Source organism: Uloborus diversus, chromosome 2 (assembly GCF_026930045.1).
Source record: "Uloborus diversus isolate 005 chromosome 2, Udiv.v.3.1, whole genome shotgun sequence".
In the NCBI taxonomy this organism is placed as follows: Eukaryota; Metazoa; Arthropoda; class Arachnida; order Araneae; family Uloboridae; genus Uloborus; species Uloborus diversus.
Window position 1 is genome coordinate 179,024,313 of NC_072732.1, and position 25,147 is coordinate 179,049,459.

Sequence of the window (25,147 nt, forward strand, 5' to 3'; positions counted from 1 at the left end):
ACCTTCTTTGGTGATTTTGGGGCTGAGTTCACGAAAGCCATCCCCTGGAAATTTTTCGAAAGTGAATTTCTGAAAACGTGATAGATTGAAGGCCATCGCGGGTTACGTTTCGGTATGGGATGGGGTTCAGACACTCTCCAAGGCAACCCGGAAATGGACCTTATTCACGGTTTGGCAACGGTCCCATCAGCTGTCCGTCTGCGGGTATTTTGACCAATTGGGCCGTGGTAGCCCGATCGGTAGAGTGTCGGATCCGGGGCCGGAGGGTCTTGGGTTCGAACCTTGATGGTCGAAGACCCACCGTCGTCATTAAAGGGGACTGGGCGACGTTAAGTATGCTCGTGGTCTCAATGTCCTCCAAGTGAAACGATACCTCTGGGGGTGCTAGCACCAGGTAGCTATTAGCTCCTGGACTATTTCTAAATTCTCAAAAACTCTTCGATCCGGTGATGGTGCTGTCATCTGTCGGTATATAAAATAATGGAGGCAAGGCACTTAGTATGCAGTCCTCGACATAAATACAGTTGTAGTCAGTTGTGACTCTGAATAGGAATAGGATTTTGACAAATTACGTAGTGTCAGTAGTGCTAAAAAACTCGTTTTATTTAAGGATTACTGGACTTCATGCGCATTATGAACATGTTTAGGGCTTAAAAAGACTTACGAATGCATGGAAAATGGCGAGAAAGGGGGAAAATAAAAAGAAAATTCGAGTTTTCACCATGTTTCTGATAAGGAACCAAAGAGGCTTAAACCCATGAAAATACGATAATAGAGTATTTCGTATCTAATGAATCGTTCATCATTCTTTTACAACGTTTCTTAGTTAAAAACATAAAAAACCTCCCATTTTTAAATAGAAAGAAGAGTTTATAAGCCACACAAAAGCAAGTGTTATTATACGCTGTAGTGCCGGATTTTCGTCTGCTACAGTTCCCACAATGCACTGCTGTGAGGGTTTTTACCCGCAGTGACGTCAGGTGAATACTGTCCATTTTTCGAAGTTGAAATCTAAAAAGTACACTTTGGACCATCTTTAACAATGTTGGAGGGGGAGAGGTACACTCCCATAGAAATTTTTCGAAAGTATAGTCCAAAATACGCACTTGTAGGCCACATTATCAGACGGCATTATAGGACGGGATCGAGCTCGGGATTACACCCGTGGAAATTTTTCGAAACTGAAGTTCCAGAAAGCAGTTTTAGCGGGTTTTCGATTATGTTAAACTATTTTCTTAATGAATTTTTCTGAATTTCGAGTTCGAATAAAAAAGTTTTTGGCTACCTATGGTGATGCAAAAGAAATGGGTTGGGTTCGGGGCATGGGCGACAGCTTTTTAGTTCCCTCCCACTCAGAGGAAAAAATTAAAAACAATGTTTAAAGTCTTTCTTCTACCCATAATTATTTTAGTTCATCAAAAAATAATATCTTCTAACCAATTTATTTATTTCGCTCAGCATAAGTGTGAAGTTTCAGAATCTTTTTCTTTTCTTCCATCATGATCTCTTAATTTTGCTCATTGTTGTTTACAGTGCCGGATCTACGGGCTTGTGTCGCGGGGAGGGATTTTTGAAGGTGACAAATTGACATGAAGTTAAGTAACAAAAGATGATTTAAAGGATGACTAATAATTACCTTTTCAGGACTCCAATTTTGAAATCTTTAAGAAGAAAGTCATTTTCAAACAATTTCTGGATAGTAATCCTTTCTCATCTCTTGTCTAACATCGCCAAAGAGAGCTTTGAAATGTGGTTTTAGGATTTGTACTTTAAGAGTTTCAGAATCCTCCTTCTCCGGCTATCAACAAAAATTGCTTAAATTGTTCGACCCCAAATTCCGAAAAATTCCGGAGAAAGAAGCCCTTTAAACCATTTCGATTTCATAATTTCAAAAAAATTCCAAAGGAGAATACCCACCTTCCTTAAATTTCTTAAGTTACATCAATATTGACTTCATTTTGAAAAAAAAAAAAAAAAAAAAAAAAAGAAAAGAAAAAAAAATCTAGAGAAATCCCAATTTTCCGTTCTCCAAACATTGCCTAAAATTATAATTCTTAGGGCAGTTTTAAAACTTTTCTGACCCAACGGAGCTTTTTCTCCTTCCACTAAGAAAGATCAACTAAAATTGCGTTTTTTAAGACTTCAATTGAGAGAAATTTCTGGAAAGCAACCCAAGGAAAAAAAAATTCGATTTTTAATTTACCTGAGTATTTAGAAAAGCTAGATCTAAATAAAAGGAGAAAGGTAGAGATAAATTTAAACGGATTGAAGTGCGGAAAGTAGTTTTTTTTTCCAGGAATTTTTTTTTCTTGTGGCGCGGCGCCCCAGAAGCGCGGGGCCCGTAGCATTTGCTACTTCTGCTCTATGGCTAATCCGGCCCTGTGATAAAGACCACGCCTTGTTTGAAAAATCGGACATTTAAAAAAATTAATTAAAAAAAAAAAACTGCTGGGAGAGTGAAAGTATTTTCTGGGTATATGTTTTTTTTTTTTTTTTGCTCCTTCTATCCCTTTCAATGATTAAAAGTAGTATTTTTGACTGAAGGAAACCACCCCAATGAAAAATAGAAAACACAATCTTTGTTTTTTATTCTCCCTTTTTTATTAACTCACTCTCCACCACTTAAAAAGACAATATCTATTCGAATTAGAACTGGTTTCATGGAAAATATTTTTCTCGAGAAAGCGTAAAAAGGAGTAAAACTTACGGTATTGGCATTCATTTCCGATGTATCCTTTGGCACAGGCACAAGTGGCTGGTGGGTGACAGATTCCGCCATTTCTGCAGTTCACCTTACAAACTTGCTTTGCTGAAATGAAATGGCTCATCATTAAACAACGATCCTGGTGGCAGAAAATAAATCTTAGACGATTAGACAAATAACTCAAAAAAATAAAAGCATATGAGCGCTTTAATAGGAGAACTTTCTGTCGGCTAATAACAGCGTGTTTCAGCATTTTCCTTATAAGTTGAAATCAGAGCTTTAAGAATTTTGGAAATTTGGGGCTGAATATTTGAAAGAAACATTTAGTTTCCTACACAAGGTAAGTGGTTTCTTAGCAGTTTCAGATAAGCCTTTACGACCACGTTCTAAAAACTAGTTTTTTCAATAGTATTTACATGAAAATAGTCATACATTTAAATGAAAACAGTCGGAATTGACAGAATTTTAACTTAATGAAAATCACTCGATTAGTCTTCTAAAACTAAGAAAAGAACGAATGTATCGGCTGTATTTGTCTTTTACATACTTTCAAACAGGAATTTAATGAAACAAATGATTTTATGATGTTTCAAAACAAAAGTCAAGAGCTTATACATTACTGATGAATCTTTCTGAACTGCAGTTATTTATATTTATATGCAAAGACAGCAGTTGCTTTTATTAAGACATGATTTTGATCGTCCTTCAATGAATTTGTTGTTATCTCTGGGTGACAAGTATCCATGAAAAACTAATAAAAAACAAGAGTTAAGAACACTTGGCGTCAACCGTGCAACGTATTTCCAAGCTTGTAGTCCTGTATGCAGAGGATATTTATCTCTGATGCACGCGTCTCAGCTTCTTGAGAACTCAAATGAATTTAAAAACTTCAACGTAGGTGTTTTGGTTCCTATTCATGAGTGGATTTTTATCTTAGGCTTAACTAGTCACGGTAACAATTACAGATTCATTGTTATACTTCCGATTGGCTGACAAAAAGGCAAGGTACAACCAAAAACTTAAATGGAACTCAAAAATGAATAAAATGTGACTCGAGTTCATTGTCTAAAACATTCTCTCACTCCAATGCCGAGCGATTTTGGAGCAACAGCCAAGGACCGAGCTACATTGACTAAGAAGGGCTGTTGTCCATCACGGTTCTTGTAGATTGCATAGTCGACAAGGTGGCTGAGTAAAAGGTCGATTCTGTGGAAATGTTCGCACAGGCGACTATGACCTGTTAGTAGTGGAACTAAAGTCACTGGATAATCCGGTTAACAGGTGAGATCTTCTACTCCCCACTTTTTTATTTTAACACTTACTATATCATAGAGTCAGAAACGATTATTTCGTAGGCGTTTTTGCGTACTGGCTTACTGTAAAATAGTGACTAATTGATTACCATCAATAACCCATTTAACCACATAGGTGAGGATGAATAGGGCAAATGGGACTTGTTTAGTTTTTTTTTTATCATTGTTAATTAAGTATTTTTTTTTTCCATTTCACTTTTGAATTTTTTATACGCTGCTGAAAATAAATAAATAAAGAAATAAAAAAAGAAAGAAAACAAATCAAATCACAAGACAAAATTACAAGAATATGAAAAAAAAAAAAAAAAAAAAAAAACATTCCACCCGTTACCACTTTCTCCATTTCTTTTCCAGTCAGTGTTTTTTAAGCGCTTCTGTTTTAGTGGTAATTCTTTTCACTGTGGAGCCGATTATATAAAACGTGAACAGAGTTAAATGAAATCTTTTACAACCCTGGCCATGGAAAAAGGGTATCTAGCTTCATTTTTTTCACTGAACGAAAGTCTTGATGCAATTTCGAAACCTGCTTGTGTATATGGTCTTGATTCTAACATGCTTGTCTTGTAGCCTGTACTATTTATTATTGAAAATTAAGTTTTGCCACCTTTCAAACTCAATTATCCTAGGTTGGTGCCTGACCTGTTAAGTTCACTGTTTCCTTTCAAATTTTAATGTATATTTATAAATTAGAATTTATAATGAAATAAAATATGAATGAAGTTATTATTTCAAATTTTAATTAATATTTATTAAAAAAATACCTATGCAATAACACATATATGTGTCAGTGAGAAACAAGGAGATATAAGTGCCAAAATTACAAATTTGGAGATTACCAGAGCAAAGCGTAAGAAAATTTCTCCTCTGTTTTGGGCAAGAGATAGTACTAGTAGCATTGGTAGGTGTTGCTATACAGCAAGATTAAGAATTTTTTTTCAATGAACACCTATCTAAAATTTTAACTTGAAAGCGCTTTTCTCAAAACTTTAAAATAACCACTTACAAATCTTTGCTTCCCCATTGCCTCATATTTGTAAGTAAAGTTATGTTCTCATGTTTCACATTGTGTAATATAACAAGAGATGTAAAGAAGAGGTAATATGCTTAAAAATGGCATGAAAATTTAGAAGTAATCTGTTTGTAAAAAGAAGGTTAATTTTATTAAGGGGAAAAATCTTTTAAACGTGTTGGAAAAAACTTAATTTAATTTAAACGTTATGTTTAACTTAAAATTTCATATACAAACGACAGGGAACATTCTAAACAATTCAAGAAGGACTTGACCGGGAAAGAATTTTAATGTGTGGTCTGAGAAATCCCCCGCAACCCCTCCCCCTTTTTTATATCGTGTAAATAGAACACTGTATCGTGAGAAATGATGTTTACAAATCCACATTAGTTATTTGCTGTTAAGTACGTTTTTGAAATGTTTTTAGGGTTTCAACAGCATCTGTTTAAAACAGGCTCTCGGTGTGAAATTTGAGCTCAGGAATATTAAAATAAAGCTATGACTTTAGCATAAAGTGGTGTTGGCAAACGCATAGTTTAACGAAAGCCCCTTCCAAGAAACTTTTAGAAAGTCGAGTGTTTCTGAAAAGATGGCGAAGGGGATTAGTTTCCTGGATTTTTTCTTGTATATTGAATAATTAGATAGGACAGAGATTTTCAAAACTTTACACAATGCTACCACCTTTTCACTTATCCATTTTGAAGCGACCCCTTTCAATCCCAAAGAATATTTCTCGGTTTCTAAAAGGTTTTTCAGTACATTACATTTAATATTGCAAATGGTTATATAAAACATTTATTTCTCAATTGAAAAATCAGAAAATAAAAGCATGCAAATTATACTCAATTAGCCAGGTCATTAAAGCACTTGGCTAAGTAATTTTAGAAAAACGAAGGCTTGAAAATAAAATAAAAAAGGAATATCACATACCACTTACCGTACTGGCACAAGCTTCCATAATAACCTTTTGAGCAGTAGCATGTGTGGGGAGGATAACACGTACCACCATGATGACATTTCACTCTACACCGCAGTTTGTAGACGGGCACTGAAATTAGAGTAAACAAATCAAAAACATAAAAAGAAAGTCCTAATCGGCACCATTAATATATTTTTTCACGGGAAGCATATAGTCGAAAACATCTCTACACAGTATAAAGTGAAGTCTCCAAAAAGCGTCTGTTTATGTGAACGCAGAAAATTCGAGAACTACCCGGTCGATTTCGTTGAAATTTTCATAGTAAGTTTCTTTAAGCCCCGGAAAGGTTTGCAGACAAGTTCTAAAAAAAAAATCGACTAGTAGTTCTTTTTTTTTAATCCCAACTTTCACATCACTTCCCGAATATGGGGGTGAGAAATTACTTGCCCACTTTCATATTATACATATATCTTTGAAAAGGGTAGAATTTTCTGTGTTCTGCTCAATTTGTTTCAATGCTCTAACCTATTTACGGCTGGAGTTATTTGCTTTTTTAGCTCGAATTTGTTTAGGCTTAGCTGAAATTTAGGCACTACTTTCTTCATAAAAACTATCAATAAAAAGTGATGGAAATGTCCCACACTTTTCTTTTTGACACCATTGGATAGAGCGACCTTTTTTACTTCAGATCTATCTCGACCAACGGTCGAAAAATTAAGTTTCTATCTCCAAAGGAAAAAAAGTTACGAGCCTTTTCAAATCAAGTTCAAAAAATCTCATCTGCATTCAAGTTGCTAACCATTGTATTTTCGCGTTTCCACGGTTACGCCTTTTTGAATATTGTTTTTTTCCATCTTTCTCTTAAAACTTACTTTGTTTTGTGTTTCCATGGTTACGCTTTGTAAATCCATCTTTCTCATTTCATTTTCTTAAAAGTATTTTAATATCTGTCTCCATTGTTTGGAAGGGAAATTTTGCATGATTTTTTTTCTTTTATTTAAGCCTAATTATTGAATACACGTCACTTGACACAATTTCTATTTTCAAAGTAGACCGGGCAAAGCCGGGCAGCGCAGCTAGTTTGCCAATAAAATTTTTTACACAAAATAAAATGAGGCAGGGAGAAGCAAAGGGATGTAAGTGGACATTTTCAAGTTTCGAGGAAAAGGACTATAAGTATAACGTTTTAGGTAGACCTTCCTTGATTTTTTTTCCTAAATCATGCTATACAGCAGCACCTACCAGGGCTACTAGTACCATCTCTTGCTCCAAGACTGAGGAAGGGTTCAACGACAATTTGTGCTGGTTATCTCCAAATTCTTAATTTGCCACTTACACCCCTTTGCTTCTCACTGCCTTAAATGTTCTACTTCATATTTACTCGCAGTTCAATTTCTCAATAGTGTGGGCAGGAGAGTCCCGATTGGAAGTCACGGGAGGTCACTGTGACCTTTCAAACATTTACTCATTCGGCAAATTTCGCCATACGGTTTTGCAAATTTGGAGAAAGCAATAAAAATTGCATTTTTTAAATGCTTTTTATTACAAAAATTGGAATTTTAAATTTGTTTAGTGAGGACGCTTTAATTTTTCTTCTCATTAGCCGCAGGTATCTATGTGTATACGCTCATATTTCCTCAGTCGGTAAAATTCGAAGGTTCATTCAGAAAATTGAACATTTTCGCTCTCCCAAAAATTGAGCTTCGGAGCGTCCCTTAGTGTAGGTCTACTAATAGTTTGATGTACAGTGAAATCCCCATACTTGGGACAGTACCCTAACTTGGGACATTTTGCCGAAAATAATTTTGAGGGCTGGTGCACCTGTTGGTATTGCACCAGTAAGAAATAAATGGTGTTACAGAATCCTCATATATATAATAGCGAATGATCGAGTAACGCTCCTGACGCCATCAACAATGAAACTCGCGCCACGGCATTATAACGTAATAATATTTTTTGGTAATGTTTGACATGCACGGAAATGCTTTATTTTGACAAGGCGGAACTGGATCCGCTCACTTAACATTTTACTGTTAAGACTGTAATTTTAGGGCAAAAATTCCTATATTCCCTCAGAGCGATGAACATTTTTTTGTTTAGTCTTTAAAGAGACATATCTACACATCTATAAGGTCCTCAGGCGAAGTACTAAGGCACATCCAAAAATAGAATGCTTCGTTCGAATGGAAAACATATGTTTAATTTGCTACTAAAGGTAAAACTTCAAAACTGTTCCAAGTATGGACACTTGACTGTAACCGTTGGTAATATAAACACTTGAGACATTAAGTCGAGAGATCAATAACGTTTGCCATCCTTTACTTGATTGGTAGCACTTGAACAGTAGCTTTAAATGATCTTTTTTTCTATTATTCGGTTTCAAAGTTTCCCGGAACAGGTGTGGTAATTTGAAGAGAAATTTCAAGCCCTCCTTCGACATAGATGGATGAGTAGCGTGAGTAATGGACACCGAGGACGTCTAGACGAGGCGCGGACATGATGGATGCAGGTGTCAACTCAAATGACTGTTGAAGGAATTCAAATCGTTTCGGCACGTATAATCCGTACAAAGGAAACAAAAATGAAGAAAATCTGCAGGGGTGCTCCGAGAAGCAGAGAATTAAGCAAAGATAAGCGACAAAGATTAAGTGCAAAGTCATTCATCAGCCTGCATTAGTGTTTAGAGCTTCTGAACATTCCCTTTACGAAAGAGGTTAGAATTGATGAAACTACAAACTACGAAGATCCTCATTTTCGTGGAGGAAGCTCAGAGTCGGGGCGATGGGTCATTTTTTAACCATGTTTACTCAGTGAAGATAAAGTTTGAATTAACAGAGTTGGCTGTTTGTTTTCAAGAAGAAAATCATCAGAACTTTAATTCGGAACGATTTAAAAAAAAAAAAAAAATATATATATATATATATATATATAGTTAGAACGCTTTGTTTCACTCAAAAGGTTTTTACCGGTAATGATTTAAACCAGGGGTTCTCAACCTTTCAGGCTCTGTGCTCCCCTGTGGATACTTATGTAAGGTCACACTCCCCCCCCTCCATGTGGTCAATACAGGTAATATAATCGGAATTTGAAACTGATAGCTAGTTATTAAATAAAAATATAGATAAGTGTGTTTGTGCTCACAAAATTTAATATTATTACACATAACTTTCTTTTGAACATATTTTTAGAACATATATAATAAAAAACTTAACTACAGATTAATTTGATCTAACTAACGATCTAGGAGCGAATGGCATACATTACCATTGAGAAGAGATAAAATGGAGGGAGTGAAGATTTTCATTCGTGAAGTCTTATACCCTAAGTCACGTGATAGCTTTTAAAGCAAAGCGTTGGAAAAAATCAAGTTTCTTTCGCTTGTTCCACGCAAAACGTGCCAACCTTTTGCCGTTGTTGTGACACGTGACTTGGGATCGTTAGGTCAGCTTTTGCTAAGCCAATGATTGGAGTTGCTCCCTCCATTTACGAATTCCTGCTCTAAGAATAATACGAGTCGCTTTTAAAACATCAGTGTCAGATCTGTCAATGTTTGTCCGTGAAAAGTTTTTGAATATTAGTTTGTAACTGTTAAAAAGAACATCTTAGGTCACTTTCAATGCCTTACTCAATATTTTGACTACTTTATGTATGCCAAAGCTGAAAATAAAGATTCTCAAAGATATGTGGATGAAACTACCTTTTTAAAACAAATCGCAGGTTTTGCACTAAAAACGTCGAAAAAAAAAAAAAAGGCGATTATGTTGAAAACATTTACATGTGACCACAAATTCGAGCAAATTATACTTCGTTTTGCTTTATATTTTATTTTTCAAAACCTTCGTGCCCCCTTGAAAATCTTCTACGTCCTTAGGGGCTCCAGATTGAGAATTTCTGTTTTGAACCAACTAGTCTAACAATGGACAAGAATAATAATGACCTACCATCAATAACAAGCACATATTATATGCAATACACACTTTTTTTGAAAGAAGGTTAATTTCGGGACTTATTTATTTTTTTCCTGACAGTGGTTTGCTTTCTGATTGGAACTGAATGAAGAATTTTGCTTTTGTTTTGTTGCAAAAAAAAAAAAAAAAAAAAAAAAAAAAACTCAAATTATCCGGCATGCCGGAAAATTTTAATTTCCCGGCATGCTGGACAACATTGCTTTTTTCCGGCATGCCGGATAATGCGGGCTAATACGGTAACAGTTTTAGTTTTGATGGGCTCCGTTGCAAAAAAAAAAAAAAAATTGAATTTTGTCATCTAGAATTCAAATTATGTTTTTCGCAATCACGAGTGTGTGTTTGTATGTGTGTGTAGGGGGGGGGGGGTATGTGTATGTGTGTAGGCATGTGTGTTTGTGTCTGTGTGCAGTCATGAGTGTGTGGGTAGTTGTGTGTATGAGTGTTTGTGTGTGTGTGTGTTGTGTAAGCATATGTGTTTGTGTCTGTGTTCAGGCATGAATGTGTGGGCAGTTGTGTGTATTTGTGTGTATGTGTAGGTGTCTGTATGCATGCGTGTGTGTATGTGTGTGTAAGCATATGTGTTTGTGTCTGTGTGCAGGCATGAATGTGTGGGCAGTTGTGTGTATGTGTAGGTGTCTGTATGCATGCGTGTGTGTATGTGTTTGTGTATGTTTGTAGGGGTATGTGTGTGTATGGTGGTGTTTGTGTATGTGTTTGTGTGTGCGTGTGTGTTGGTGCGTGTATGTATTCGTGTGTGTGTAGGATATAGACGCAACCTGGAGACGGTTTTCGCTAGAGGAGCAGCATCGTGAGGCCGGCCGACCCGACGGATGGTGCTGGCAGAGGGTAGCGCCGGTGAGAAATAAAATGATAGCACTCCAAAAACAGTCAAATGAAAGCAATAAGCAATCGTGATTGCTCAAAAAATCCTATTAATTACTTAATTTATTTATTCATTGTATAACTCATTTCGTAATACATGTTACTGGTAAAACTTTAGCAATTCGTTTCTGTCAGCTAGAACTGTAATTAGGTTTTAAAGATACACCTCAATTTTTAAAAGCTGAACGCAGTGATTTTTCGGGTCAAACATTTCAAATGTTTCGTGACGTTGAATTGTATATAATATACGTTTTTCATTTTCAAATGTTCAAATTATTGCGATCAAAAAGTGTCATAAATTTTCCTTAAACATTCAAATGTTGTTTTAGTGTAAATTTCGTATTTATTTTTTCATTGACATAATCGCAGGTTGTACAGTGTACATTATTGACAATAAATGGGTTTTTACCCTAGAATTCATTAGGAAGGCTTCTCTGTAAGTTTATTGGGAAAATACTAATACGCTTCAAACAAACCTCACTTTAATCTATTTTTAAGTGATAAACTGGAATGTTAGTTTTTTGGAGTCGTTAAGTGACCTCTAAGGAACACTGGGGCTCCGCAGAACACCTTTTCAGAAACGCTGCTGAAAACAAACCAACAAACAAATGCAAAACAAAACATCATGAATAATTATTTCAATTTATATAATGATATAATTAATACCTGACACATTTGTAGTTAGAATCAGTTCAGTTGCGGTCGTAGTTATCGTCGTCATGGTTGTTGAGGGTGTGGTAGGGCAAAGACCCAGGAAGCAGGCTTCTGTCTCGGACCTGCGGGCACTTGCCTCAGTGCAGCTCTCCAAGTTCAGCCCGTTGTCCAAGCAGTAAGAAGTGCGAGATCTCCGGCCCCAACTGCATGTTGCACTGCACGGGGACCATTCGGACCATGCTAACTCTAAAATTACGTGGGGAAAAAGTAATATTTTAGTCAAATGGTCATACAAGAAGAAACAGAGTAGTAAAACTGGACGAAACGCACACAATTTAGCGAATAAAGTCCTCTAGTAGTCCAGTCAATGAGTGCTCAAAACACGGGTGTAGCGTTCATGGAATATGCGATAATTTTTGACTTCAGAATATTGTTAGGGGTAGTTAGTAAGTAAACATACTAAAAGTCCCCGACCCTGGGGGGTGAGCTAAAGGTAGGAGGGAGAGGGGAAGAAAATTTTGAATTTTTTGAAAAAATGTCGGAAACGGTGGAAAAAATGCGTTTAAAATTAAATTTAAGCTACATAAATTTACATACAATATGAAACTGTTTCTACACATATGTATCAAATTTCTAATAATATTTCGGGTATACGTTATGAAAAATCGATAATTTTCGGAAAAATTCTCTCTTTTTGTCAAACATTTGCTCCTAGGGCTCCCCGGGATCAGTATTCATGAAAATTGTCAACGATACAGTTGTAGAGTTTAAAATTTTCTTCAATTTGATATGCTATTTTGCTATATTTTATTCAACCAATCAAAAGTTACAGAATTTCAAACACGCACTTTCATGGCAAAAAATAGAGCACTTGCCATTTACAAATTTCAAAACCGACTCCAAAGGATCGCGCACTTCCTTTTTCTTCAATGAACTCGACAATCCTGATGTGCAGTAAAGAAGTATTTGTGGATTACTACAAGACAAATGATGTTTAAGGTGTGTATGAGGGGGGGGGGGGTCGAGAAATTGCGACTTAGTGACAAGGGGGAAGAAAAGAGTAAGAAGTGTGACATCAAGCATTTTGTAATACGAATATGTTTATGAAAATTACCTTGTAAAACAAACTTTGTGGCAGAGGGGGAAAAATGTTGAAAAAAGTGTGACATTATTTATGGACACACGCACACACACACACACAGCCCTTGGTGCATTATTTAACGAAAGTGAACTGAGGAAGTGCAGAAAGCCAGCATTTCCTCAGTAAGAAATTTCTTAGAAGTAATTAATAAGTAAATATACCGAAAGTCCACGACGCTGGGGTGGGGGGTGGGGGTAAACGTGGAAAGGTGGACCCAAATTTTGTGGTTTTCGATCATATCTCGGCAACGGCAGTTAAAATGTATTCCGAATAAAAGTAAAAATTAACTAAATTTAATGCGAAATTGTTTTCATACATATATGTCACATTTTCAGAGTTATTCTAGGTACGCGATCTTAAAAACCAATACTTTTCAAAAAAAAAAAAAATATTTCGTTCTTTTTGTTTCAGAGTGTCTGTGCCAAGCAGGCGCTCAAGGGATCTTGTGCAGCAATCATGTAACTAGGACCCTGATGGTTTTCTGTGACTTGAAAATCCACCGGCTGAACACTTGAACTGCAGATTCAAACCTGATACCAAAAAAATACGAAGTCTATGCCCAATCACAGCGACACCCAGCTGAGAAGCAATAAAAAACTATGAAGTTCTAGCATGTACTCAATTTCGTTACTCTTATTGAAATGAATATGTGACGCTATAGCAGGATAATGAAAATTTTTAATGATAGAAATTAGGTAAGTGTAGCTGACCGGCAGCACCTTTTTGTAATTATAGTTTTTATTACATTATTATCAATCATATTTTGAAAGTGTTGATATGGAATATGGGCTGACAGTAATTATAAAATGAAAATATCATCTTTAAGGTGACATCTTGATTCTATTCTGAGGCGGAAGGGTCATGTCACCAGCAGTGGGAAAGTTGTTCTTAGAAATTGGTAATGTATTGATGTCATCGTCGTCCTCTTCGTCCTGGATAAATATTTTGATTCCGTTGTAGCAACTATCCTTGCAATGCAAGCTCGCGACAGAGTAGTCCAACGATGATTTTCTACAAGTGACCTCCTGGTCACTTGTAGAAAAGCAATCTGTCAAAATCATCTCCCAGATTCCGTCAGAAGCAACATCCCGATTCCGGGAGCCCCCCCCCCCAGCACGAGTTAGTCATTCCTCCTTTCCCAAACCCCCAATCCGATATTTCACCATTACGTTCTTAGCTACAGGTTAACTTGGTGGTATGGCAGAGTTAGATATTAGTCTTGATGTTCGCAGCTACTCTGATAAATGATCTGTAACGGAACTCATTGAGGGACTTTTTTGTGGCTAGATCACCATACCATAAGAGATAGATATGACCCCAGCACCCTCAATAGATTCAGGGGAAGAAGAACTGTTGATATATACCTTAGATACATGTTGTATGATTTTAGATTTCTGGCAGAATGTTGTGATCAGTTGAGGAGTTGGCTATCAAGAGGACAACCAGGAGGACCTCCTCTCAAATGAGAGCTACCTAAGAATTTTGCCATCTGATGATAGCCGTCTTCGCAATATCAACGTCAACATCACCTAAAGCTCGGAGCGTATCTGTCTCCGATGAAGTCTTTTCAGCAGCTTCATCATTAGCGGATTTGTCAACTGATTGTTATTATGAAAGTTGGACAGAAGCCTTCTTGTTTGACCGTCGTTTCAATTTTCTAACTGACGTTGATGTCCATATGGTTTATACAGTCGTCTCTTTTTGCCTAACAGTTTTGTAAACTACGTATCCTCAATAACAACAAATTCAAATTTAATTAAATCAATGTCGTTATCAATTTCCTTAAACAGTATGTATAGTTCTGACTTTCTGCACATCCTCAGTTCACCAATTCATACTGCATATACGTAATTTTGCAATCTTCGTCCGATTCCCTGGTAAAGGGCTGTGTGTGTGTGTCCATAAATAATGTCACACTTTTTTCAAGATTTTTCCCCCTCTGTCACAAAGTTCGTTTTACAAGGTAATTGTCATAAACATATTCGTATTACAAAATGCTTGATGTCACACTTCTTACTCTTTTCTTCCCCCTTGTCACTAAGTCGCAATTTCACGCCCCACCCCAAATACACTCTTTAAACATCATTTGTCTTGTAGTAATCCAAAAATACTTCTTTATTGCACATCAGGATTGTCGAGTTCATTGAAGAAAGAGGAAGTGCGCGATCCTTTGGAGTCGATTTAGAAATTTGTAAATGGCAAGTGCTCTTTTTTTTTTTTGCCATGAAAGTGCATGTTTGAAATTCTGTACCTTTTGATTGGTTGAATAAAATATAGCAAAATAGCAAATCAAATTGAAGGAAATTTAAAGCTCTACAACATTATCGTTAACAATTACCATGAATACTGATCCTGGGAGGCACTAGGAGCAAATGTTTAACAAAAAGAGAGAATTTTTCCGAAAATCATCGATTTTTCATAATATATACCCAGAAAATTATTAGAAATTTGACAAATATGTGTAGAAACAGTTTTATAGTAACTTTATTTAGCTTGCGTTTTTATTTTAAACGCATTTTTTCCAACGTTTTCGACATTTTCTCGAAAAACCCAAAATTTTCTTCCCCCTTTCCTCCCACCTTTAGCTCCCCCCCAGGGTCGGGGACTTTTAGTATGTTCACTTACTAACTACCCCTAACAATATTCTGAAGTCAAAAATTATCGCATATTCCATGCACGCTACAATGTGTTCATTGACTGGACTATAGAGCTTTAAATTAGTGCATTTCATCAATTCCGTTTCATAGAGTTGATCATTTGTCGCACAAAGCATACGATATAAAGACTCAAAATATGTTAGATGTTTGTATCGGACGTATCACATGAGATAATTCCGTTGCTGAGCAAAACATTAAAAAAAATATTGTGTTCCAGAAATCTTCAAAATGTTATAGCATTATATGAAAATAAAAGTGACGTTCTTTAAAGCAATCAAACTAGACAGTGGTACTCAACGCTATTTTATCCAAAGACTGGACGTCATATGAAGATATATATCGCAGGCCAGAACCATACATAAAATGAAATAAATGTATTTTTATTTTTCTTAAGAACTTTGGAAAACTGGTAAGAGGGAAGGATATCTATAAACCCAATACCAAGTTCACTTCTGTTTCTTAAAAATCAATTTCAAACCATTAGGTTTTAAATTTGCAATACTCATCCTTATACTGAATGAAGATGCTCGGTTCGTTTGGAAGATTCCAGAATTTTATTTCCGATTTGTAACATTGACTATAACAACAGCCCACATAAATAATCTTCACGGGCTGTATTTTGCCAGCGGGCCGTAGGTTGGGCACCACCAAGATATATAACATATTTGAGTGTTTATAGGGAGTTTTGTGCAACAGGTGATACTTCTGTTACCCTGAGACGGATCATTATCTTACTAAGATAATGCTTTGGTGATAACCAATAACGAACTTTGATTTGATAACTAGCGGTACCCGCACGGCTTTGCCCGAAGAAGAAAATTAAAAGGTCATTTAGTTCGCCTGTATATTTGCAAATAATGGATGATGCCAATGTGCTATGTTAATTTGCTCGTCCATGTTTTGGTGATTTACTCTTCTATGCTATGGTTATTCGCTCGGTAAAAATAGGTTTAAAATTCGAATAGAAAAAGAACAAAACCGAATTTTCAAAAAACTGCTTCGAATCGCTCACCCCTATGCTAGGAACTAATTTTTTGCCAAATTTCATGAAAATCGGTCGAACGGCCTAGGCGCAATGCGCGTAACAGACATCCAGAGATCTAGACATCCTAAGATCCAGACATACAGACTTTCAGCTTTATTATTAGTAAAGATAAAGAGGTTAATAATGAAGGATTCTTTATTTAACATGCTAACATTTAACGTAATATTTACAAAATACCTATTCAAGATGATTTCACCAATCATTATAGGTTCACGATTATAGTGAAAGTAATAAAATAGGGACCAATATCCCTTATTAAAACTAAATGACTAAGGCCCCAGAGAGAAATTGCAAAAAAAAAAAAAAAAAAAAAAAAAACATAGCATTTTATCAGATAAAAATCTGGTTGTTGAATTAAAATAATTTTAAAACGCTGTAGAAATTTTTTGAATAGAGTTGGAAGCAATGCTATCTCGCAGACGATTCCACAATTACGAGAAAACGTTCAAGTTGTCCATTTTACTTAATAAGCCTTACTTTAAGCTTTTTTTCTTCAAAATAGATAATTCATTTACGGGATAAGCCTTACCATGTTAAAAAAAAAGAAGTTAATTCAAAAGAGTAAACCAGTGCAAAGAAAACTCAATTTTAAAAGAAAGTTTTGTTGAGAAATTTTCCCGATAGTTTCAAAAGTTAGCTCTTAATTTATAAAGCGATATTTTCAGAAAAACTGACGAGATAAGAGACAAATTTAGACAAAAAAAAAAAAAAAAAAAAAAAAAAGAGAAGAAATAAATAACGCATTTTTGGAAAGGAAAGTCACGTAGCTGCATTTCGTTCATCGAAGAAATTATTCCTTATCATACCAATACGGTTATACTAAATTCATGAAAGTTTTTCCTATCCTACTTCGGGTTTTGCAACATACAGTAAGTACAAAGATAGTTGTTATACCCTTAGATCAGGAATTAGAAACTGGAGGGAGAAAGTCTAATCATTCTCGCATGACTTAACTAGGGAAAAAAACATTTAATTCATGCGATATTTATACTTCCTCCCTTTACAACGTAATTGAGAGCATTGAGTAGTTCACAGAGAAGGAGAGCAAGATGTTTACTTAAATGAAATCACTGGCTTAACAAAAAACTCAGGTCACATGGTTCAACTTAGACGAATGGGAGATACGTTTTATCTGAAACAGGGGGAAGAAACCTGATTTCCTCCAATGCTTTACTTTCAAATATATCCCGAGACTTGGGATCCTTGCTTCAAGAATTGAAAGCTTCATTCTCTTCACCTTTTGTTCCTTCTCAATGATTATACCTAGTACTTGCGTTACAGCACGATTTGACATACGCGAAATAGATATAACGTGAGTTTTTTTACGAGTGACGTATCTCGGAGCTAACGCGAACCTCCTTGGCCACAGCACGCGATTGTTTGGAATTGAAGAGCGGGACGTAGCTATTGGCTTCGTTATTAACTATTAAAGATAAAGCTTGTGGAATGGAATTTTGTTCCTTTAGCATCACTGGAAGTGGTAGTTACCCCACCGTACAATCTGAACCTTACTTATTTACTGAGCACGAATAACCACTTCGCACTTTCCATTCATTTTTACTTCCTTTTACAAAAAAGGAAGTATTTTATTCGCAAAAAAATTTTCACTCAAAAATCGACCTTAATTTCCATTTTGCTCACTCTAGAATGAATGTGGAGTTTTTTTTTCCGACCCGACCATACGTGTATATATACCTAAGAACATATAGACGCCCGAAATATCCATTTTGAAGATTCCCGAGTTAATTATAACGAGTTTTTTTGTGATGTATGTATGTACGTATGTATGTGCGTATGAGTGTATGTCGCATAACTCAAGAATGATATGTCCTAGAAAGTTGAAATGTGGTACGTAGACTCCTAGTGGGGTCTAGTTGTGCACCTCCCCTTTTGGTTTCATTCGGGTGTTGCTAAAGGGGTCTTTTGCACCTTTTTTGGGGGGAAAACATTGTTAATTTCGATGCAAACTCAAGTGGTGTTATAATTTGGCGGACACTTGGTGATGTATCACCAGTCTTTTGGTCGCCAAGTTTTGTCAACAACTTGGCGACAAATTTAGCGACTTTTTTTCCTAAATCTGGTTTCAATTTGGTCATTGTTGGTGATATTTAGAGCATTGAATCACATTAAAATTGCCAATGATGGGAAATAACATTAAATTGGTGTAAAAGGAAGTCACGTGATGCACACATCAGCTCGTTTAGTCTCGAAGTGTGAAATTTGATTGAATGTAATTACCCCCAAGAGTACGCTGCTTTATCTAAAGCTAAAGAGAATGGGAAGAAAAAGTTTCTTGTGGATCAAGAAAGATCTTGGGCATCGAATCAGTATTTCATATTGAAAAATTATTTGAATGAATGTTTTATATGGATACATTAAGTTTCAGTTTGAAGCATTCATCGTGTTTTATACTATTAAAGATTTAATAGTGCTGCAGTGTTAGGGCTGTCAAGCATCCCCAAAAGAAAAAGACGCTATTTGGAATTCTCACATTACTTAAGTAGAGAAAAACTATATTTAATTCATTATTTATACTTCCTTCCTTTACTTAATTGAGAGCATTGAATAGTTCACGAAGAATGAGAGCAAGATGTTGTTCACTTAAGTGAAATCATAGAAATGTATTAGCGCTCAATTACTCGTGTTTACTTATGCTGAATTTCTGGCATTTGTGTGGTTCACAAACAAGAACTAAACGTAGTTTTTGTTGGCCATTCAGTGGGTGTGTACACTGAAATATGATAGCTCGTTCAAGTGTTTTATGTTAAATTTCTGACATTTGCATGCCCCATTAAGCGATTGTTTTCAACGGGTTATCAGACTTGGCCCAACCTTTTTAAAAAATATTTAAGCCTTTATTATTCTAATGCCGTGAGGACTGCAAATGGTCCCGATCACAAAGGTGTAATAACTCATCATTTTACGGAGCAAGTTATAGTAATTTTATGTTTGTCTAAAGTTAAATTTAAAGCTGTATTTTCATTTCTTATAATATTCTATCTGCTTGGTGTAAATAAAAATATTTAAATAATTGTTTCATTTAACAAATCATAAAAACAATTTCACATTATAACAAACAATATCTGATAACTTTCTTATAAAACATTATGATGTTTGTTTTCATTGCGTCAGAAACATCAACCTTCAGAGAAGAATTTTGAATGCATTTGAAAAATGTTCCCTGAAATATTTTCCTTGAATTTATTCTATTCCAATGGTCATAATGCAACGAAATTTACTGCATTGAAACTTATTTGAGCTCGATAAAGTCACGTTTGTTGTAAAAATAAAAGGGTATTATTCCCTACAGAACTGTTATGATCGGTATCAGTTTGTTGCATATATGATTACTTATCGAAATTGTACTTCAACAATTTAAAAGCACTTATGGCTTTCGATTTATACCGGATTTGTCCTCCTAACACGTTTGATAGTTGAGTATTTTGTATTGCTTCCTATTGATATTTTGCGTGCTACTAACGGAGCTTCTGTAGAACGTTGTAACATTTAACATTGTGTTGTATAAAACTCCCTTATGTTGTCTTTCCAATAAAAAAAGAAACATGTATTTACGTCAATGTGTTCCTTTTTTATTCAAGCGCTCAGTACTTTCGAGACATCCCGTATATTATATTAAATTGTTGTAATTAATTTTTTTGCTTAAAACCTTAAATAATAACCTAAGCCAAACCTAAATAAGAAAATGTGATTTGAGACATGTATCTACCCTAGTTTGTTCTTTTTACTTCCTTTTACAAAAAAGGAAGTATTGTATTCGCGAAAAAATTTTCACTCAATAATCGACCTTAATTTAAATTTTGCTCATCCCCGAATGAATGTTGATTTTTTTCCCCGACTCGACCACACGTGGATAAGTGCCTAAGCACGTATAGACACGCGAAATAACCATTTTGACGATTCCCGAGTTAATTATAACGAGTTTTTTTGTGATGTATGTATGTACGTATGTATGTGCGTATGAGTGTATGTCGCATAACTCAAGAATGATATGTCCTAGAAAGTTGAAATGTGGTACGTAGACTCCTAGTGGGGTCTAGTTGTGCACCTCCCCTTTTGGTTTCATTCGGGTGTTGCTAAAGGGGTCTTTTGCACCTTTTTTGGGGGGAAAACATTGTTAATTTCGATGCAAACTCAAGTGGTGTTATAATTTGGCGGACACTTGGTGATGTATCACCAGTCTTTTGGTCGCCAAGTTTTGTCAACAACTTGGCGACAAATTTAGCGACTTTTTTTCCTAAATCTGGTTTCAATTTGGTCATTGTTGGTGATATTTAGAGCATTGAATCACATTAAAATTGCCAATGATGGGAAATAACATTAAATTGGTGTAAAAGGAAGTCACGTGATGCACACATCAGCTCGTTTAGTCTCGAAGTGTGAAATTTGATTGAATGTAATTACCCCCAAGAGTACGCTGCTTTATCTAAAGCTAAAGAGAATGGGAAGAAAAAGTTTCTTGTGGATCAAGAAAGATCTTGGGCATCGAATCAGTATTTCATATTGAAAAATTATTTGAATGAATGTTTTATATGGATACATTAAGTTTCAGTTTGAAGCATTCATCGTGTTTTATACTATTAAAGATTTAATAGTGCTGCAGTGTTAGGGCTGTCAAGCATCCCCAAAAGAAAAAGACGCTATTTGGAATTCTCACATTACTTAAGTAGAGAAAAACTATATTTAATTCATTATTTATACTTCCTTCCTTTACTTAATTGAGAGCATTGAATAGTTCACGAAGAATGAGAGCAAGATGTTGTTCACTTAAGTGAAATCATAGAAATGTATTAGCGCTCAATTACTCGTGTTTACTTATGCTGAATTTCTGGCATTTGTGTGGTTCACAAACAAGAACTAAACGTAGTTTTTGTTGGCCATTCAGTGGGTGTGTACACTGAAATATGATAGCTCGTTCAAGTGTTTTATGTTAAATTTCTGACATTTGCATGCCCCATTAAGCGATTGTTTTCAACGGGTTATCAGACTTGGCCCAACCTTTTTAAAAAATATTTAAGCCTTTATTATTCTAATGCCGTGAGGACTGCAAATGGTCCCGATCACAAAGGTGTAATAACTCATCATTTTACGGAGCAAGTTATAGTAATTTTATGTTTGTCTAAAGTTAAATTTAAAGCTGTATTTTCATTTCTTATAATATTCTATCTGCTTGGTGTAAATAAAAATATTTAAATAATTGTTTCATTTAACAAATCATAAAAACAATTTCACATTATAACAAACAATATCTGATAACTTTCTTATAAAACATTATGATGTTTGTTTTCATTGCGTCAGAAACATCAACCTTCAGAGAAGAATTTTGAATGCATTTGAAAAATGTTCCCTGAAATATTTTCCTTGAATTTATTCTATTCCAATGGTCATAATGCAACGAAATTTACTGCATTGAAACTTATTTGAGCTCGATAAAGTCACGTTTGTTGTAAAAATAAAAGGGTATTATTCCCTACAGAACTGTTATGATCGGTATCAGTTTGTTGCATATATGATTACTTATCGAAATTGTACTTCAACAATTTAAAAGCACTTATGGCTTTCGATTTATACCGGATTTGTCCTCCTAACACGTTTGATAGTTGAGTATTTTGTATTGCTTCCTATTGATATTTTGCGTGCTACTAACGGAGCTTCTGTAGAACGTTGTAACATTTAACATTGTGTTGTATAAAACTCCCTTATGTTGTCTTTCCAATAAAAAAAGAAACATGTATTTACGTCAATGTGTTCCTTTTTTATTCAAGCGCTCAGTACTTTCGAGACATCCCGTATATTATATTAAATTGTTGTAATTAATTTTTTTGCTTAAAACCTTAAATAATAACCTAAGCCAAACCTAAATAAGAAAATGTGATTTGAGACATGTATCTACCCTAGTTTGTTCTTTTTACTTCCTTTTACAAAAAAGGAAGTATTGTATTCGCGAAAAAATTTTCACTCAATAATCGACCTTAATTTAAATTTTGCTCATCCCCGAATGAATGTTGATTTTTTTCCCCGACTCGACCACACGTGGATAAGTGCCTAAGCACGTATAGACACGCGAAATAACCATTTTGACGATTCCCGAGTTAATTACAACGAGTTTTCTCGTGACGGAATGTATGTACGTCTGTATGTATGTGAGTATGTGCGGATGTGCGTATGTCGTATAACTCTAGAAAGGGTATGTCCTAGAAAGTTGAAATTTGGTACGTAGACTCCTAGTGGGGGCTAGTTGTGCACCTCTCCTTTTGGTTGCATCCGGGTGTTTCTAAAGGGGTCTTTCGCCCCTTTTTGGGGGGAAATCATTGTTAATTTCGATGTAAACTCAAGTGGTGTTTTAATTGGTTGGACACTTGGCGATATATCGCCAGTCTTTTGGTTGCCAAGTTTTGTCGCCAACTTGGCGACAAATTTGGCGTTTTTTTTTAAATCTAATTTTAATTTAGTCACTGTTGCTGATATTTAGAAAGTAAACTATTGAATCACAATAAATTGCCAATAATAGAAAAATGACATTAAATTTTAGTAAAAGGAAGTCATGTGATGTACACATCAGGTCGTTTTATTCAAGCTCGCAATTTTTTCGATGCACCCTGTGTATTACATTACATTATTGGGATATTTCTGATGGTCTTATATAACAACCTTAGTCAAAATTAAACAAGAAAATTTACTTTGAGGCATAACAAAAGCAACTTTAAAAACTAATTGAAACTGTTTTTAAAAATTCTCCATTTGATACAAACGTAAAATGTTTTTAACAAATAAAATATAGCTAAATGAGAAAGTTTCCTGAATATGAACATTTTGAATATCATTCAAGAATGGCAAAGTATTTTTCTTATAGCAAAAACAAATTTATAACTGTAAAAACTACAAAGGCTAAATATCGTGCATTTACTTTCTGATTAAAAAACATTTTACTTGCTGCTGAATATTTATAACGTCGCCGTTTTACACAGAGGAATTCTACAAGTCAGATTATATTATCACCGTTGAAATAATGTATTCGCCTGTCAGAGGAATGCTTTCACACCCTCTGGAATTTCCTTTAGGTAACTGAGTTTGTTTACGGTAGGTAAACAAATGCTTTCCCATTAAATTTATAAAGGCGCTGAAAGCTGTAATTCACTTTCCTTTCACATTTTGTAGCAGAGAGCAAACAGTTTGGAATACTTTCAGAATGAAATAATTTTGAAATGAAACCCCTGAAGCGATGTATTAATGCATCAGGTTTGAAAATAAGCTGTTGCATAAAAGGTTTACACTTCGTTGAAAAATCTTTTAAAATATTATGCATAAATGGGTAAAAAAAGAAATTCCCATCCTACTCATTTCTCATTATTATTCATTTGAAATATTTTTTTTTTTTTTTTTTTTTTTTGCACAGGTTTTGAGTTTGAGATGATGTTACCCTTTAACGTTAAATTATTTTGTACATTATGAATTTATGCCTAGTATCTTTTTCCAGGTTTCACACATTGTTTCAATTAAAAATTATAATTCACAAATTTTCAGTTTGATTCGGTAATACCAACATTATATATTTGTAACGGGATCGTTTCCAAAATTTTAAAAGTATTATTTTCTGAAAGAGCATGCTTAAAAACTTAGAATTCAACCATTTTTAAATAATTTGACAAAGTTTAATATTTTTAAAACATTTATTAGAATTGGTGCGCTTTCATTGTTTACGCTTCTGCCGATGACATCACAAATGATAAAATGACATTCACTATGCAATTCGCAGAGCACAATATTTAATTCGCTTCTTGATTATCATAACGTGGAAACGGGGTAGACAGATGCGCCAAAGTACATCATTTGTGACGTCACAAAGACCATGCCTTATTTTCAAAATTGGACATTTAAAAATGAATTAAAAATTAAGCAAAAATTTTTCTCGCTCCATGTTTTTTTTTGCTTATTCTATCAATTTCAGTGACTAAAAGTAATACTTTTGACTGAAGGAAATAATCCCATTATTTCATTATAATTTGGCTATTTAATAATAATTCATACACAGGGTGATTCAAAAACATAGACACAATATTCAAGTACCTGTATTTCCAGCATTATACTTTGTACATGATTTTTGTCAGGTATATTTGAAAGAGGATGTTGTAAAGTTTTTAATACCGGTAGAGTGCTCCAGAACTATACTGTGCTATAGCGTCAGTTGTAATTAAATAACTAACTGCAATAGCTGTAAGCGATGTGGCTTGTACTATGTATTTCAGTTCTGGCCGGTAGGGTCCCCTGAATTCACACCTGCGACTTTTTGTTGTGGGGGTTTGTGGAAGATGCTTTTTACGCCCCCATTTTCCCACTGGTTTGAATGGCCCAAGAAACTATATAACAGTGAAGTCGAAAAGTGATGCAAGACATTTGTCATCAAGTATGGGAAGAATTGGGCTACCACCTAGATGATAACTGTAGAGCCGGAAAATGGCATATCAAACATCTGTAAACATTTACGTTGCACAACCGCATGTAGTTTACACAATTCAAGTACAATGCATAGTGCAGGAATAACTGCAGTTTGATATTGGGTCCTTTTTTTTGAATTACCCTACATAACAATATGACTATATAATTATAACTTACGGGGTGTTCTAAAAAAGACTGACTGTTTTCAAAAAATTATAACAGGAGAACGGTTAATGATAAAAAACAAATTCTTGCAGAAAATTCATGAAGTAGGCGCTAAATTTCTTCGCCCAGAATTCCAAATTTTAGTTCAAAAATGTTTCAATAGATGGCGCTGAACATAGTAAGCCTGTAAGTCAAAAAAGAAGAACCATTGTTTGAAAATATTGTGTTATTCTTTC

General features: G+C 35.0%; 1 protein-coding gene across 1 annotated transcript in view; it reads right to left on the minus strand.

Moving 5' to 3' along the window:
• The window catches only part of LOC129216182 (uncharacterized), a 334,520-nt gene that overhangs the window by 31,594 nt on the left and 277,779 nt on the right, over positions 1-25,147 (minus strand). Inside the window, exons 8-10 of the mRNA XM_054850361.1 lie at positions 11,462-11,695; positions 5,964-6,074; positions 2,708-2,809 (exon numbers count right to left, since the gene is read on the minus strand). Coding sequence (XP_054706336.1) covers positions 2,708-2,809; positions 5,964-6,074; positions 11,462-11,695 — 447 coding nt within the window. The remainder of the gene's footprint in view (positions 1-2,707; positions 2,810-5,963; positions 6,075-11,461; positions 11,696-25,147) is intronic.